The sequence below is a fragment of the Aethalodelphis obliquidens genome, unplaced genomic scaffold (genome assembly GCF_003676395.1).
Source record: "Aethalodelphis obliquidens isolate GAN/ISIS:26980383/991018 unplaced genomic scaffold, ASM367639v1 scaffold22, whole genome shotgun sequence".
In the NCBI taxonomy this organism is placed as follows: Eukaryota; Metazoa; Chordata; class Mammalia; order Artiodactyla; family Delphinidae; genus Aethalodelphis; species Aethalodelphis obliquidens.
In genome coordinates, this window is record NW_020837966.1 from 1,712,845 (window position 1) to 1,728,470 (window position 15,626).

At 49.9% G+C, this 15,626-nt stretch overlaps 1 protein-coding gene across 10 annotated transcripts in view; it reads left to right on the plus strand.

Annotated features, from left to right (window-relative positions):
- Positions 1-15,626, plus strand: part of NISCH (nischarin) — a 42,945-nt gene that overhangs the window by 13,489 nt on the left and 13,830 nt on the right. For 9 of the 10 annotated variants that reach the window (XR_003435833.1, XM_027121042.1, XM_027121044.1 and 6 more), the window contains exons 7-15: positions 505-600; positions 1,804-1,956; positions 2,964-3,032; positions 3,515-3,700; positions 3,855-3,983; positions 5,159-5,272; positions 5,627-5,738; positions 9,818-9,942; positions 11,079-11,128. Coding sequence is in view for 9 of the 10 variants with exons in the window: in XM_027121042.1 (XP_026976843.1) it covers positions 505-600; positions 1,804-1,956; positions 2,964-3,032; positions 3,515-3,700; positions 3,855-3,983; positions 5,159-5,272; positions 5,627-5,738; positions 9,818-9,942; positions 11,079-11,128 (1,034 nt within the window). In the remaining variant the exon portion in view is untranslated. Of the gene's footprint in view, positions 1-504; positions 601-1,803; positions 1,957-2,963; positions 3,033-3,514; positions 3,701-3,854; positions 3,984-5,158; positions 5,273-5,626; positions 5,739-6,288; positions 7,315-9,817; positions 9,943-11,078; positions 11,129-15,626 lie in introns of those variants that run through there. The other variant, XM_027121050.1, reaches the window with a different exon arrangement.

Sequence of the window (15,626 nt, forward strand, 5' to 3'; positions counted from 1 at the left end):
CAATGGGCATTTGTGCCTCGATCAGCACAGGTGAGTGGGGCTGGGAAGTGAGAGGAGTGCCTGGCTGGCTGGCTGGGCAGGCTGAGGCTCCGCCGGGCGGGGTGTGTAGCCCTTGGGCAGGCTTGAGGGAGGGTGCTTTGGCCTGTACCCCTCCCTCCTCCTGCAGGGCCGCTGAGGCCAGTGAAGTGAGGCTGGTGAAGTCATCGGCTCTCCAGCTCTGCTGTCCCTGGCCCTCACTTTGTGTCCAGCTGCCAAGCCCCAAGCAGCCCTTCAGAGAAAATGGAGTTCATGGTTCATTATCTCATAAGCTACTTCAGAGAATGTTTAGTTAACACTAAAAATTGAGGAAAGGAGAGACTTAAGGTTTAAGTCACCTCCTGTCTCGAAGGATTCGGGGTCACCGATGGTTGTGCTCCTTTTGTGTGTGGGTGATGAACACCCACTTCCTGGGACTTCTGGTGGAGCAGTGATGCCGTTTCTGAGACGTAGCTGTTCTTGTTCCAGATAAGTCACTGTGATGCCAAGCGCATCCGGGGGCTGGTCGCGTCCAAGCCCACCTTGGCCACGATGAGTGTCCGCTTCTCAGCAACTTCCATGAAGGTAAGTGCAACCTGTTACCGCCCAGGGTGCTGTCTGAGGGGCAGAGTCCTGCACTGTGGTCTTCCCATGGAGGATCATGCGAACTCTGCTGCCATCTGTCAGGAGCCAGAAGCCAGACTTCCTCTGGTCAGCCGCACACTCACCTCCCAGTGCTCGACGGTCCCTGGGACGCTTCAGCCCAAAATCAACACTGTTAAACGAGAGATTTTAAGGAACTGGGTAACCCCTTCCCATGGAAAAAGCCACTGTTTTTTTAATAACCAAATTGTTTAGCAGCGGCGAGTGTCAGAACAATTATTACGTGGACTGATAAAAATGTTTCTCTAAACATAAAAAGCCTTGGTGTGGCACTCGTTCGTATCTTGTTCTCAGTGGACTTGAGTAGACAGGCCAAGTTGTGTATGCTGGGCCCTGTTGTTTGTATGTGAGTGACACAAATATGCAAACTGAGAGTGTAAGAGATCTCTCTCTTTATGGGTTGCATCTTAGTAATGTTAAAATTCTTCTAGAAAGAAACATTGTGGCACTTTTAGAACTTAGAGTGTCTGATCAAGATTTGGTTTGGTGAAAAGTCTTTGTCTTGAGGCTACTGGCTGAAAGGAGGAGGCTTGTGTCAGGCAGCCTTGCCCCTCTGGGAGGCACTCCCTGCTGCCTGGACCCAAGGAGCCCAAGATGATCCATTGCAAGAGGAGAGGTCTTATCAAAGGGCACCAGAAATCGAAACAAGGAGGCCTGCCTGCCTCCCTCCCCTCGGATGGTGCCCCTGTGCTCTGTGCTGCTCCCCTGTCTCAGGTCTGCTGGATTTTACCTTGTAAAGTTATGGTTAAAGGGCCTACTGTCCACCACGGGGACCACAGTGCCAGCTTGTAAAGCACAGCTGCCTGGGAACACTGCAAATTCTGACCTTCAGTCTCTGAGATTTAAGCCAGAAAAGGCATCACCGTATAACGAGGCTCTTGCGAGCTGGAAAAGCATTTGCTCAAGTAGGGCCAGAACATATTCCAAGTGGCTGTTATGTTTCTGAACTCTTCAGTTATTTCACAATCATTTCAAGGCATATGAACCAAAAGCCCCATTTTAATGCAAGTTCACTTCCACATACTAAATATGCTCCAGCCCTTCCTGAAATTTTGCAACGATTGTGTTCCCAGTCAGTGTTGCATGAGGGCCCACGTGTGGTGCTCACCAGATGTTCTTACACAGGAAGTCCTCGTTCCTGAAGCCTCAGAATTTGATGAGTGGGAACCAGCAGGAGCAGCCCTGGAGGGCACTGTGACTGCCATCATCCCCATGTGGCAGGCGCTGACCGCTCTGGACTTGAGTCACAACAGCATCTCTGAGATCGATGAGTCTGTGGTACGCTCTCCACGGCCTGACCAGACCCTGGGGTTGGATATTTAACCTGGCTTTTTCTAGAAGGACCACTGAAAACCTGTACCCAGCACTCTGTACATTGCCTGTAATTTTTAAGTTAATTTCAAAATTGGGTTATTTAAACGAGGTGAGGAGTGCTTAGAACCAAATGAAGTGTATTAATTGCATGTACATTTGATAGAACAGAAACACAGTAAGTGGTGAAATTTATTCCCAAGGAGTGTAGCAGAAAAATCAGTCTATAGGTTCCAGGGACTTCCCTGGTGGTCCAGTGGTTAAGAATCTGCACTTCCACTGCAGGGAGCACGGGTTTGATCCCTGGTCAGGGAACTAAGATCCTGCATGCCGCGTGGCACAGCCAAAAAAAAGAAAGGTTCTAGATGTGCCCATGTAAGAGTGACATCCAGATGGTACTTGGGCAGTAGGACTGTGATTCCTGTACTTGTGCCTCTCAGTGGGTGTGGGTAGAGTTGAAGGACATACCTCCTTCTGTCTGCAACCTTGCCATTTGTCTTTTTTTTTTTTTTTTTTTTTTTTGCTGTACGCGGGCCTCTCACTGTTGTGGCCTCTCCCGTAGTGGAGCACAGGCTCCGGACTCGCAGGCTCAGCGGCCGTGGCTCACGGGTCCAGCCGCTCCGCGGCATGTGGGATCTTCCCAGACTGGGGCACGAACCCGTGTCCCCTGCATCGGCAGGCAGACTCTCAACCACTGCGCCACCAGGGAAGCCCCATTTGTCATTTTTACAAGCCAAGTGTTCCGTAAAAACAGTGGGTCGTGCTCAGCACTGGAGTCCCTGTGTTCTGTGTTCCTGAGGACGTGTTTCTGGGTGGGCACTGGGAGGTGTCACGTCAGGGGCCCCGCACAGATGGCCAGCCCAGGAGTCTGTGGTCAGGAGGAAGCCTCCCAGGTTGTCTGTCCACCATGTCCAGGGGCCATGTGGGGTCCAGCTTCCTAGGATAACGTCATGTGTTATCTTTTCTTTCACAAGAAACTGATTCCAAAGATTGAGTTCCTGGACCTGAGTCACAATGGAGTGCTGGTCGTGGACAATCTGCAGGTAATTTGTGTCTTTGGAGACCATTATTACCTGCAGGCTTCTCACAAGGTCCCATTCTCCTGAGATGCAGCCTTGGGAGTTTGGCCGTACTCTGGGGTTTCTCTCATGGGTCCTCGAAAGGTGTCTGCATGCACCAGAGGTTTGTAAAGGCAGGGGCTGCTGCCCTTCCCTTTGGGTCCCAATGATGCACACTGAGCGTTTGTTGCTCTAGTTCCCCCAAATTAGAAAAGATGTGTAAATACAAATCGAGTGAGATGAAGATGATGTGCCTCCATTGTGAAGACGGACAGTCTCATTTTCAAAGCCCGTGCGGGGGATGCAGCTGGCTGTAACCTGTGCAGGGAAGAGGGATTTCCCTTCGGAATAACTGTCAGAGGAACTGGTCATTTTAGGTTGGAAGGCCCATCACACCCTTAATGTCAGTCCCCTTTCTTTGGAGCCTTGACCTTAACCACTTTACTCTGTTCTCAATGCTGCCGTAGCACCTGTACAACCTCGTGCACCTGGACCTGTCCTACAACAAGCTCTCCTTCTTGGAAGGGGTTCACACCAAATTGGGGAACATCAAGACCCTGAACCTGGCAGGCAACCTCCTGGGGAGTCTGAGTGGCCTGCACAAGCTCTACTCCCTGGTCAACCTGGATCTCAGTGACAATAGAATCGAACAGGTGAGCTGTGCCCCAGAAGGGTCTTGGGGTTCTGGAGTCGCTGTGCCTTGGCGTTGATCACTTTAGCGAGAATAGTGGGCTTCCTTTCTTTGACTGTCAAGTGTGTGGTCACCTTGCTGAAGTGCTAAAGAAGGGACACGGGAATGCCTTGCAGATGGAGGAGATCAGGAGCATCGGCAGCCTCCCGTGTCTGGAGCATGTGGCTCTGCTGAACAACCCTCTGAGCATCATCCCTGACTACCGGACCAAGGTGCTGGCTCAGTTTGGAGAGCGGGCCTCGGAGGTAAGCTGCTTGGGGAGGGGTCAGCTGGAGGTGACATCCGCTTACGTATACTTGCCTGATTCAGAAGGACGTCCTGACCCTGAGGGGCCTTTCAGATCTGGGCAGTCCGCTGCCTCCCCAGGAAAAGGGTCCCTCATGCATCTCCTCTTGGGGGCCACTGGCTGCCGTGCTTCCTCAGTGGGCTTCCCCTCACCTCTGTCAGAGCTTCAGGTTGGGGTGCTCCCCAGGAACCAACAGGCACAGCCTGAATGTGGAGGGACTGTCTTCAATTTGTTAAAAAGTAATGTTTATTGTAGACAAGGGTCAGGAATAAGATATCTGAAATAATTATATTTCCTGGACAACCTCTGGCCATAAAGTCTGACCATAAACCTGAAGGGATTGCCCACCTTGGCCAGTGTCACCCAGCCCATCTGCTGTCTGCCAGGTGGCCGCCTGCTGCCCCGCTAGCCCAACAGGTCCGCCTCCAGGTTCACCTGCCTCCTCAGCCTCAAGCAGGCTCCCTCCGCTCTCCCCAAATCCCAGGCTGGAAGATACCTGGGAGTCTATTTGCATCCTCCCCCCAACCCCTCCCATCTCTTTTCAGCCCCAAGTGCACCTTTCTCCACATTGTCACCAAGACAACATTCACAAGATGTCACCTCCTCCCCTCCCTGGCTCCCAGGCCCTTGGGACCTTCCCTCATTTGACCACACTGCTGCTCCCCGCTGCCTGCCTGCCGGGCCACAGCTCCCTCCTACACTTGCAGGTGGCGTCCCTGCCCTTCTGCCTGCTTCCCATGCCTTTGCCCTCCCAGTTCCCCAGCCCAGAAGGCCCTCCCCTTGCTCTTTGCAGATCTGAGTTCCGCCATAATTGGAGGCTTAGTTCAAGGCACCAGCTTCCCCCCTCTCCCAGCCACCTCAGAGGCCTTCACAGTGGCCCCTGCAGCCCTTCCTTCCTTTCCTGGAGAGGGACTCCCAGAACTGGGCTAGGCAGTGTGGGACCTCCCTGGGCCACTCCAAGGAGTTCCCAGGTCGCTTCCATGGGTGGCGAGGAGCTCACCTCCCAGCAGGCTGAGCCTCTGCAGCCTCCTGTGTCCTCACGGCGCCTGGCCCACCCCTCGGTGGGACCCTGCCATTCTGCTCCCTCAATGCTTGCCAGCACCTATGCTGATAGCCATTTTCTGGACACTGTAGGTCTGTCTGGACAACACAGTGACCACAGAGAAGGAGTTGGACACGGTGGAAGTGCTAAAAGCAATTCAGAAAGCCAAGGAGGTCAGGTCCAAATTAAGCAACCCCGAGAAGAAGGTGAGTCTTTGTGTGGGAGCTGGGAGGAGGGGTGGTGAGGAGCCAGCCGGGGAAGGAGCTGGCTTGCAGTGGAACTGGGCCAGGGAGCACTCCAGGCCAGGGAGTCCTGGCTGCACCCCCCGCACCCCAGGCTGCATGACCCTGGGCTTTCACGCCCGCTCTGTTCTCGTCTGTGAGATGGGGGGTCACGATAGGACTTGCTGCATGGGGTTGCTGAGGGTTGGTTAAGATCTCTTTCCCTGTCACTGATGTTTGTGAGAGCCATGAGCTTCTCACATCCCAGGCTCTGCCAGGCTCTGTTCTCTTCTTCTGGATCTATCTCCTCTCCCCGACTGACTCAGCACTTCTCCTCAGGTCAGTGAGGATTCTAGGCTGTCTGCTGCCCCGTGCGTCAGGCCCAGCAGCTCCCCTCCTACCGTGGCTCCCACCTCTGCCTCCCTGCCCCAGCCCATCCTCTCCAACCAAGGTAATCGCCTGTGTATCTTTCTCCCTGGTAGAGCTGCACGTGCCCTGCCTGGGCCCCCAGCTGGGCTGGCGTTGGGGGAGAGATGCCGGCACCTGTTCCCTACATGGTTCAGATGCAGGGAGGGCGTGGTGCTGTCTCCACACCAGCCCCTCTCGGGGTGGCGCATGCCTGGGGGGGGGGGTGCCTGGCTGAGGTTTGCTTAGTGAGGACTCCCAATTGCTCTGACACACACATCCAGATCCTCTAGGGTACCACGGGGTGTGCTCTTTGAACTGGCTGCTGGCCCATAAGGACCCCACTGGCCCACAGGCAGTGGGGGCAGACTGGCTCCTTGTTCATGGGAACCCAGGCCTGGTTACTTCCCTAAGTCGGGCACCCCGATACCTGCGTGGGGAGCGTGCCTCATTGCCATGGCCCTGGTGGTATGACCCAGCCCCAAACGCTGTGTTGGTGGGGCCCAGATGGGCTGTCTGTGAACCCATGGAAGACCAATCCCTTTCATCCACCCACTGTCTTAGCGTTTTCAAAGGGCTTTCACCTCTGAACCCAGGCATCCTCGGAGATGAGTGAGTGAAGCAGGTCCCATGAGTGTCTGCTGGCCCGGCCCCCACGGAAGAGGGGAGGGTGTGCCGTCCCGAGTGGAGCCGAGGCTCGGGGCACACAGGAAAGAACGCCGCCCACCCGGGCTCCTGGAGACGGAGAACTTGGTGTGAGGTCTTGGGAAAACAGTTTGACCCTATGTTTCAAGAGCCAGAAAAACGTTTCCACCCCTTGACCTGGTAACCCCGCTGGTGGGGATTTTATCTTAGCGGGATAAGATAACAGGGAAGTGGGAGGTGAGATGCTCACTGCAGCACTGTTTACGCTAGCTAAACATGGGCCGTGATGGACGTCAGAGTGAGAGGGAGATTAAGCTGTGGTCCTCCAGAATACCCTGCAGCCATCACAGCCGAGGGGAAGGCTGGATAAGAAAGGAGAAGTGCTGGGTTGAGTCAGAGAGCCTGCGCAGGGCAGCGCACCGAGGTCACAGCCGTGGACGTGAGCCAGAGAGTGGATGGGGACGTTGGTGCTGGAGCAGTCGTCCGTTTGCTTTTGTAACACTCTTGACTGAGAAATTTCGGTTTTATTTTTTTACGTAAAAGGGGAGGGGGTTTGTATCACTGTGAAGATGCTTTCCTGACCGTGTCTCCTGCCAAGGGGTCAGAGCCCTCCTCAGGCCCCCCGCCCCGAGCTGCCTGTCACAGCCCTGCGTGCCTGTGGGGGGACCGCATGGCTAGGCTCTGGGGCCAGGGCCCATCCTGTTCTCAGTCAGCGTTTGTTGAGACGGGGAATGAGTGAGCCGCAGGCGGCGAGGGAGGCGTCTGCCCCTACAGCCGTAGCTGCGGGCAGTGCCCCCTTTGGTGGCAAAGCCTCTGCACCAGCCAGGCCCAGGCCTCAGCCCCTTTCCTCGCTGCCCCCGCTCCTGGGGACACGCCACACAGTGGCTCACTGTAGTCTTCCCCTTTCCCGCTACTGGACCTTTAGACGTTGTCTCCAGATCTGCACCTCTTATAAATAAAACTGCAGTGGATGTCTCTGTGTGCACATCTCTTTCCTTTTGGTGAGAAACAACAAAGGTTGGGCCCCGTCTAAGCATTCTAATGTCCCCTGTCCCATTCTCTGAGTGGCCCTTTCTGACCACTTGTTTGTACAGACCACAGTCCAGGAAGGAAGCAGAAAGACTGTCCCTATCCACATTTCCTCAGTTGCAAACAGGGCTTGGGTGGGTAGTGACAGGAAAATGTTCTTTTTCTTGCTAACGTGGAGGAATCCGCAGAAGTTTGTGTTCAGCCACATGCTGTTGGACTTTGCCTGCGTGGGCGAGGATTTCTCCCTAGGTGGGGGAGCAGCTTTGTTCCCAGCCCAGTTCTGTAGCAGTGAATATACTTGTGAATAAACTGGGCCCCCGGGGGCCTGCCTGGATGGGCGCTGTCCAGTAAACACCAGGCCTCTGGTCATCTCAGGAGCTGTTAGCCGGCTTGTTGGAGCCATGGAGGGTTGTGGCCACAGGGACTGATGTGCAAAATGACCGAGTTGATTCTCCAGCCAGGTCCAGGGGCTGAGAGGAGGCCGTAGAGAAGGGGTTAGGAGCAGGCACCTGGGCTGGGGCACCTGAGTGCATCCCAGCTTTCTGGCTGTGGTCCCTCGAGCAACTTGTTGCCTCCCGAGGCTCTGTTTTCTCTACCCTACTTCATCGATTCTAAGATGCACACATTTCCACCTTGTGACTTCTTTGAAATTGAGATGCATCTTTCAGTCAGTGGCGTCTCATAGTTGCTGTCAGCCAGCTGGTATTCGTGATGGAGTTGTGTGAAAACCCGTGGACACCTGCTGAGACCAAGATGGCGCCACATCTACGCATCTTAGATTTGATGAGCTGTGGTAAATAACGGGAGGCGTGCATGAGCTAATCCTGGGGAAACACTTAGCACTGCTTCTGGTCCATCAGAAGGGGTCAGTAGGGGCTTCCTACCTACGTCCTTTTCGGAGGGTTTCAAGATGACCAGGACAGTGCCCCTGAGGAACTTGGAGCCTCTTGGGAAGATGAGCTGTACCCCGAAGGGAGAACAGGGCAGAATGATTTGGGTCATTTGTGGAAGACAGAAGTCTGTCTAGAGCAGAGAGGACTTTGCAGTGGAGTTGTATGTGAGGTGAATGTCAAAGGATGGTAGGACCTGAGCATGTGAGGGAGGAGGGGGTGGATTCCAGGAGAGAGCAGCACGCTTCATGCCTGGCAGTGTGCCTGCTGCCCTTCCTGCCTGTGCACAGCCCCTGCTGCTTTGCCCTGGGGGGTGTCTGGGCTTGGGCCATCTGCCTGCCTAGCCCATGGGCAGAGGACCTGGGCCATTGTGAGTTGTCCTGACCCCAGCTAGCAGCTGAGCTGGACGAGGGCCTGTGACCTCTGGGGCTCTGAGTTCTCTGAGGCATTTTGTTGGGCCGTGGTGACTGGTGGTAAAGCCAGGCTATGGAGGCAAGCCCTGGGCTCCTCCAGGTTTCTGCGAAACTTGGAGTTGATGCCCAGCATTCATCCAATCAGCTGCATTTAGGAGAAAGTTAAAAAAGATTTTACCCTCAACCAGTGTGGAAAATGTCTGGAGTGAAGTAATGGGCCCAGACAAGCTGTAATAATAATACAACAGCATCAGCAGGCTTCAAAAGCAGCCCAAGTGAGTCAGAGCGTGCTGTCCACGGGCGGTGGCCCAGGGGAGGGTCAGTGGGATGTGTCCTGTGGGAAGGTGGGCATCGGTTGTCCTCGCCAGCCCTGGAGGAAACCTGAGCCTGCAAGAACGCCTGGCCTTCCGATGAGGGGTCTTGTGCTCCTGTGTCTGCAAAACTCCACAGGGATGCTGGAGTGGCGGGTGGGGGGACTTGAACCATTTCCCCGTGAAGACGCTCTAGGAGCAAACACGTTTAAGGCTCTTGGTGGACATATTGCCAGACTGCTCTCCAAATGGGTGGGGCAGCTTGCACCCCAGTGCCTGCCTCTGCCAGTTAGGCCAAACAGCCTGACCTTTGCCAAAGTGAGAGGCCAAACTTGCCCTTCTTTGATGGCTCGCGAGGGTGAGCTTTTATCTTGTGTTAAGCCTGTTGGCCGATCTTTTGTGGAATGTCTGTTCATTCTTTGCAGTCTCCTAATGGGATTTCTAATTTTCTCCCCCCATTTTTTGTTATCTGTAAGAGCGTTTTATAGATTAAAGATACAAGCCTTGGACAAATGTTGTGAGCACTTTTTTCTCGTTGCGTTTAGGTTTCTCTTTTTACTTACAGAAGTTTAGCTTTTACGCAGTCACACCTCAATTTCTTCCTTTGGATTTAGGCTCAGAAAATCTCTCCCTACCGTGAGATTACATAAGCAGTCATTTGTTCTTCTAGTTATTTTAAGATTTCAGTTTCAACATTTTCTTCTATAATCCACGTGGCTAGGTTTGGGGTCTGATTAGCCCCCAGCCATGCCAGTTGCCCGAGGGCCCAGCCCCATTTGTTGAATGGCTGCTCTCCCTGCCCCGCCTGCCCCACCCGCCTGCCCCTGGTCTCTCCAGGAATCATGTTTGTGCAAGAAGAGGCCCTGGCCAGCAGCCTGTCATCCACCGACAGTCTGACTCCTGAGGACCGGCCCATTGCGCGGGGATGCTCTGATTCCTTGGAGTCCATCCCTGCGGGACAGGTAACATCCTCCTCCTGCTTCTGGGGGTTGGTTTCCTCTGCGGCCAGCTCTTCTGCCTGAAGCTGTCTGGAAATATGAGGTGGCCTGGCTGGAGTTGTAGCAGATGCTGCCAGTGCTTGGTGTGCTCTGCTTTGTGGTTAAGGGTCTGTTCAGTTAGCGTCTGTCGTCTGTCTCTTTCTTTGGACTGATGGGAATAGGCAGTTTTCTCTTACTGGACCCTGGGGGGCAAAGCCACATAACCCTTAGTGCATGTGAGCAGACTCCCTGGGGAAAGTTCAGAAGGCCCTGGTCAGGGGTGGCTTGTTTGGGCTCCGCACCCATCAGGAAGTTTCTCCCCCTGCTGTCTGGCACCCCTGCGCCATTTTGCCTGTTTCTGCACGTCACCCACCCTGGTAATCTGGGACACGCTGTGACTCTGTTCCTTCTTCCGTGGCTGCTCCTGAGGGTCCCTGAGCTGCTTCCTGTGTCTTGGAAAGAAAGAGGACGGCAGGTGTGGTGCGAGGGGCTCATTTGCTGTGTGCGTGGGGAGTGTGCTTGGTAGCTGGGCCTGCCCAGCCCTGTCTCTCTTCACCAACACAGTGTCACGGCCGTGTGGCACTGGGGCAGTGGGCAGAGTCCTCGCTCTGTCCCAGCACTCCACTGCACTCTCCCTTCACCCTCCCCAGGGTCACAGCAGGAGGCTCCTGAGCCCTAGGTCTTCCCCACTGCCCAGAGACCATTGGGAGGGCCTTGCCAGGCGCTGCACAGCCTCCGCTCACCATGTCCTCTGCTGGCCCGGTACCAAGTTGGTAGATGGTCCACATGGACCCTGTGGGATGGCACAGGGAACATTCAGATGCCAGACCTGGAGGCACAAGCTGAGCTTGCGGAGGGCGAGAGGCTTTGGCCCAGGGGTTGGGAGTGTGGGCTGGGGTCAGACCGACACGGTTGGGAATCTTAGCTCTGCTGTGCACTGGCAGGATGACTGAGTGAGTCTCTCTGCCTCTCTGAGCCCCAAGATCCACCCTAGGGTGGAGTGTGGGGATAGCAAGGAGCCTCCTGCTGGGCCACGAAGGAGTGCTCAGGGCCTGCCGCCCGGTGAACGCCAGGGCATGGCTGCGGCAGGTGGGGGCTGACCGCGTTTCCTTTCCTGGCAGGCACCTTCTGATGATTTAAGAGACGTGCCGGGAGCTGTTGGCGGTGCAAGGTAAGGAAGAGGCTATCATGGAAGGCATTCTGGGCCTTCTGCACATACTCTGTGGGCCAGTAGTAACCAAGATTTTCTTAAAAGTCTGTTTGCAGAAGTCCTATAGAACTATTTCTTCCTTTAAATAAATAAACACAGCTGAAATGGGCTCTGGTCTGTTTCCAAGTTCTAATCCCTAAACTTTGCATTGACACGTTATCCTACGCTAGGGGTCAGCAGGTCAAAGCCAATTTAGTCCACTGCCTGTTTTGTACAGTCTGTGAGCTAAAAATGATTGTTCCGTTCTTAAGGAGCTGTTTTTTTTAAAATAAACGATGTGGGTGGGGTAGCCCCCAAAGCCTCAAGTGTTTACTGTCTTTACAGAAGAGGTTCCCCAACCCATTCTACATACCCTTTTTCACCAGGGCCAGTAGAGGCCAAGAGGCGCTTGAATTTTTTTTAATTTTTATTGGAGTATAGTTGATTTACAATGTTGTGTTAGTTTCAGGTGTACAGCAAAGTGAATCAGTTATGCATATATCCACTCTTTAAGGTCTTTTCCCATATAGATCATTACAGAGTGTTGAGTAGAGTTCCCTGTGCTATACAGTAGGTCCTTATTATCTATTTTATATATAGTAGTATGTACATACGAATCACAATCTCCCATTTTATTCCTCCTCCAATTCCCCCCGGTAATCATAAGCTTGTTTTCTACATCTGTGACTCTATTTCTGTTTTGTAAATAAGTTTATTTGTATCACTTTTTTTAGATTCCACATATAAGCGATATCATGTGATATTTGTTTTTGTCTAACTTCACTTAGTATGACAATTCCTAGGTCCATCCATGTTGCTGCAAATGACATTATTTCATTCTTTTTTATGGTTGAGTAGTATTCCATTGTGTATATGTACCAGATCTTCTTTTTCCATTCACCTGTTGATGGACATTTAGGTTGCTTCCATGTCTTGGCTATTGTAAACAGTGCTGCAGTGAACATTGGGGTGCATGTAGCTTTTCGAATTACGGTTTTCTCCGGATATATGGCCAGGAGTGGGATTGCTGGATCATATGGTAGTTCTATATTTAGTTTTTTAAGGAACCTCTATACCGTTCTCCATAATGGTTGTACCGATTTACATTCCCACCAACAGTGCAAGAGGGTTCCTTTTTCTCCACACCGTCTCCAGCATTTACTGTTTGTAGATTTTTTGATGTTGGCCATTCTGACCGGTGTGAGGTGAAACCTCACTGTAGTTTTGATTGGCATTTCTCTAATAATTAATGATGTTAAGTATCTTTTCGTGTGCTTTTTGGCCATCTGCATGTCTTCTTTGGAGAAATGTCTATTTAGATCTTCCACTCATTTATTGACTGGGATGTTTGTTTTTTTGATATTGAGCTGCATGAACTGTTTGTATATTTTGGAGATTAATCCCTTGTTGGTCGCTTCGTTTGCAAATGCTTTCTTCCATTCTGTGGGTTTTTTCTTTCTTTTTTTTTTTTAACATCTTTATTGGAGTATAATTGCTTTACACTGGTGTGTTAGTTTCTGTAGGTTCTTATTAGTTATCTGTTTTATACATATTAGTGTATATACGTCAGTCTCAATCTCGCAGTTCATCCCACCACCACCACCACCCCCCGTTGCTTTCCCCCCTTGGTGTCCATACGTTTGTTCTCTACATCTGTGTCTCTATTTCTGCCCTGCAGACCGGTTCATCTGTACCATCTTTCTAGGTCCCACATATATGTATTAATATATGATATTTGTTTTTCTCTTTCTGACTTCACCCTGTAGGACAGTCTCTAGATCCATCTACGTCTCTACAAATGACCCAATTTCATCCTTTTTTTGTGGCTGAGTAATTCTCCATTTTATATATGTGCCACATCTTCTTTATCCATTTGTCTATCTATGGGCATTTAGGTTGCTTTCATGACGTGGCTATTGTAAATAGTGCTGCAGTGAACATTGGGGTGCCTGTGTCTTTTTGAATTATGGTTTTCTCTGGGTATATGCCCAATAGTGGGATTGCTGGGTTATACGGTAATTCTATTTTTAGTTTTTTAAGGAACCTCCATACTGTTCTGCATAGTGGCTGTATCAATTTACATTCCCACCAACAGTGCAAGAGGGTTCCCTTTTCTCCACATGTGGGTTGTCTTTTCATTTTGTTTATGGTTTCCTTTGCTGTGCAAAACCTTTTAAGTTAAATTAGGTCCCATTTGTTTATTTTTGTTTTTATTTTCATTACTCTAGGAGGTGGATCAAAAAAGATGTTGCTGTGATTTATGTCAGCGATATATGTATATACGTATACATATATTTATATACATATGGAATATGTATATATACAATGTATACATATGTATATTTATATACATACATACATATACAATATGTGTATATATATACATATATTTTAGTTTGCTTGTTTTTTTTAATTGAAGTATAGTTGATGTATAATATTATATGTTACAGGTATACAATATAGTGATTCAATTTTTAAAGGTTATAATCCAGTTATAGTTATTATAAAATATTGACTGTATTCCCTGTGTTGTACAATATATCCTTGTACCGTTTTTTATACATAATAGCTCATACTTCTTAATCCTGTACCCCTATCTGGCCCATCCTTCCTTCCCTCTCCCCATTGATAAACACTAGTTCTCTATATCTGTTTTGTTATAGTCACCAGTTTGTTTTATTTTTTAGATTCCACATAAAAGTGATATCATACAGTATTTATCTGTTTGACTCATTTCACTTATCGTAATACCCTCCAAGTCCATCCATGTTGTTTCAAATGGCAAAATTTCATTATTTTTATGGCTGAGTGGTATTCCATTGTACATATGTACCACATCTTCTTTATCCAGTCATCTGTTGATGGACACTTAGGTTGCTTCCATATCTTGGCAATTGTAAATAATGCTGCTATGAACATTGGGGCACATCTATCTTTTTGAATTAGTGTTTTGGTTTTTTGGGGGTATATACCCAGGAATGGAATTGCTGGGTCATATGGTAGTTCTATTTTTTTTTTTTTTTTTTTTTTTGGCGGTACGCGGGCCTCTCACTGTTGTGGCCTCTCCCGTTGCGGAGCACAGGCTCTGGACGCGCAGGCTCAGTGGCCATGGCTCACAGGCCCAGCTGCTCCGCGGCACATGGGACCTTCCCAGACCGGGGCACGAACCCATGTCCTCTGCATCGGCAGGCGGACTCTCAACCACTGCGCCACCGGGGAAGCCCTATTTTTAGTTTTTTGAGAAACCTCCATACTGTTTTCCACAGTGGCTGCACTAAGTTATATTTCCACCAACAGTATATAAGAATTCCCTTTTCCCCACATCCTTGCCAACATTATTTGCATTCTTTTTGATGATAGCCATTCTGACACGTGTGAGGTGATAGCTCATTGTGGTTTTGGTGTGCATTTCCCTGATGATTAGTGATGTTCAGCATCTTTTCATGTGCCTGTTGAGTGCTGTCTATATTTTCCTCTAAGAGTTGTATAGTATTCGGCCTTACATTTAGGTCTTTAATCCATTTTGAGTTTATTTTTGTGTATGGTGTTAGGGAGGGTTCTAATTTCACTCTTTCACATGTAGCTGTCCAGTTTTCCCAGCACCACTTATTGAAGAGACTGTCTTCTCTCCATTGTATATTCTTGTCTCCTTTGTCATAGATTAGTTGACCACAGATGTGTGGGTTTATCTCTGGGCTTTCTCTCCTGTTCCATTGATCTATATTTCTGTTTTTAATGCCAGTACCAAACTGTTTTGATTACTGTAGCTTTGTAGTATAGTCTGAAGTCAGGGAGGCTGATGCCTCCAGCTCCGTTTTTCTTTCTCAAAATTGCTTTGGCTATTCAAAGCAATTTGTCTTTTGTGTTTCCATACAAATTGTAAAATTTTTTGTTGTAATTCTGTGAAAAATGCCATTAGTAATTTGATAGGGATCACATTGAATCTGTAGATTGCTTTGGGTCATTTTGACAATATTGATTGTCATTTTGACAATATTGATTCTTCCAATCCAAGAACATAGTACATCTCTCCATCTGTTTGTGTCATCTTTGATTTCTTTCATCAGCATCGTATGGTTTTCTGAGTACAGGTCTTTTGCCTCCTTAGGTAGGTTTATTCCTAGGTATTTTATTCTTTTTGTTGCAATGGTAAATGAGAGTGTTCCCTTAATTTCTCTTTCTGATCTTTTGTTGTTAGTGTATAGGAATGCAAGAGATTTCTGTGTATTAATTTTGTATCCTGCAAATTCACTGATGAGCTCTAGTAGTTTTCTGGTAGTGTCTTTAGGATTCTCTGTGTATAGTATAATGTCATTTGCAAACAGTGACAGTTTTACTTCTTCTTTTCCAATTCGGATTCCTTTTATTTCTTCTCTGATGCCGTGGCTAGAAATTCCAAAACTGTGTTGAATAAAAGTGGCAAGAGTGGACATCCTTGTCATGTTCCTGATCTTAGAGGAAATGCTTTCAGTTTTTCACC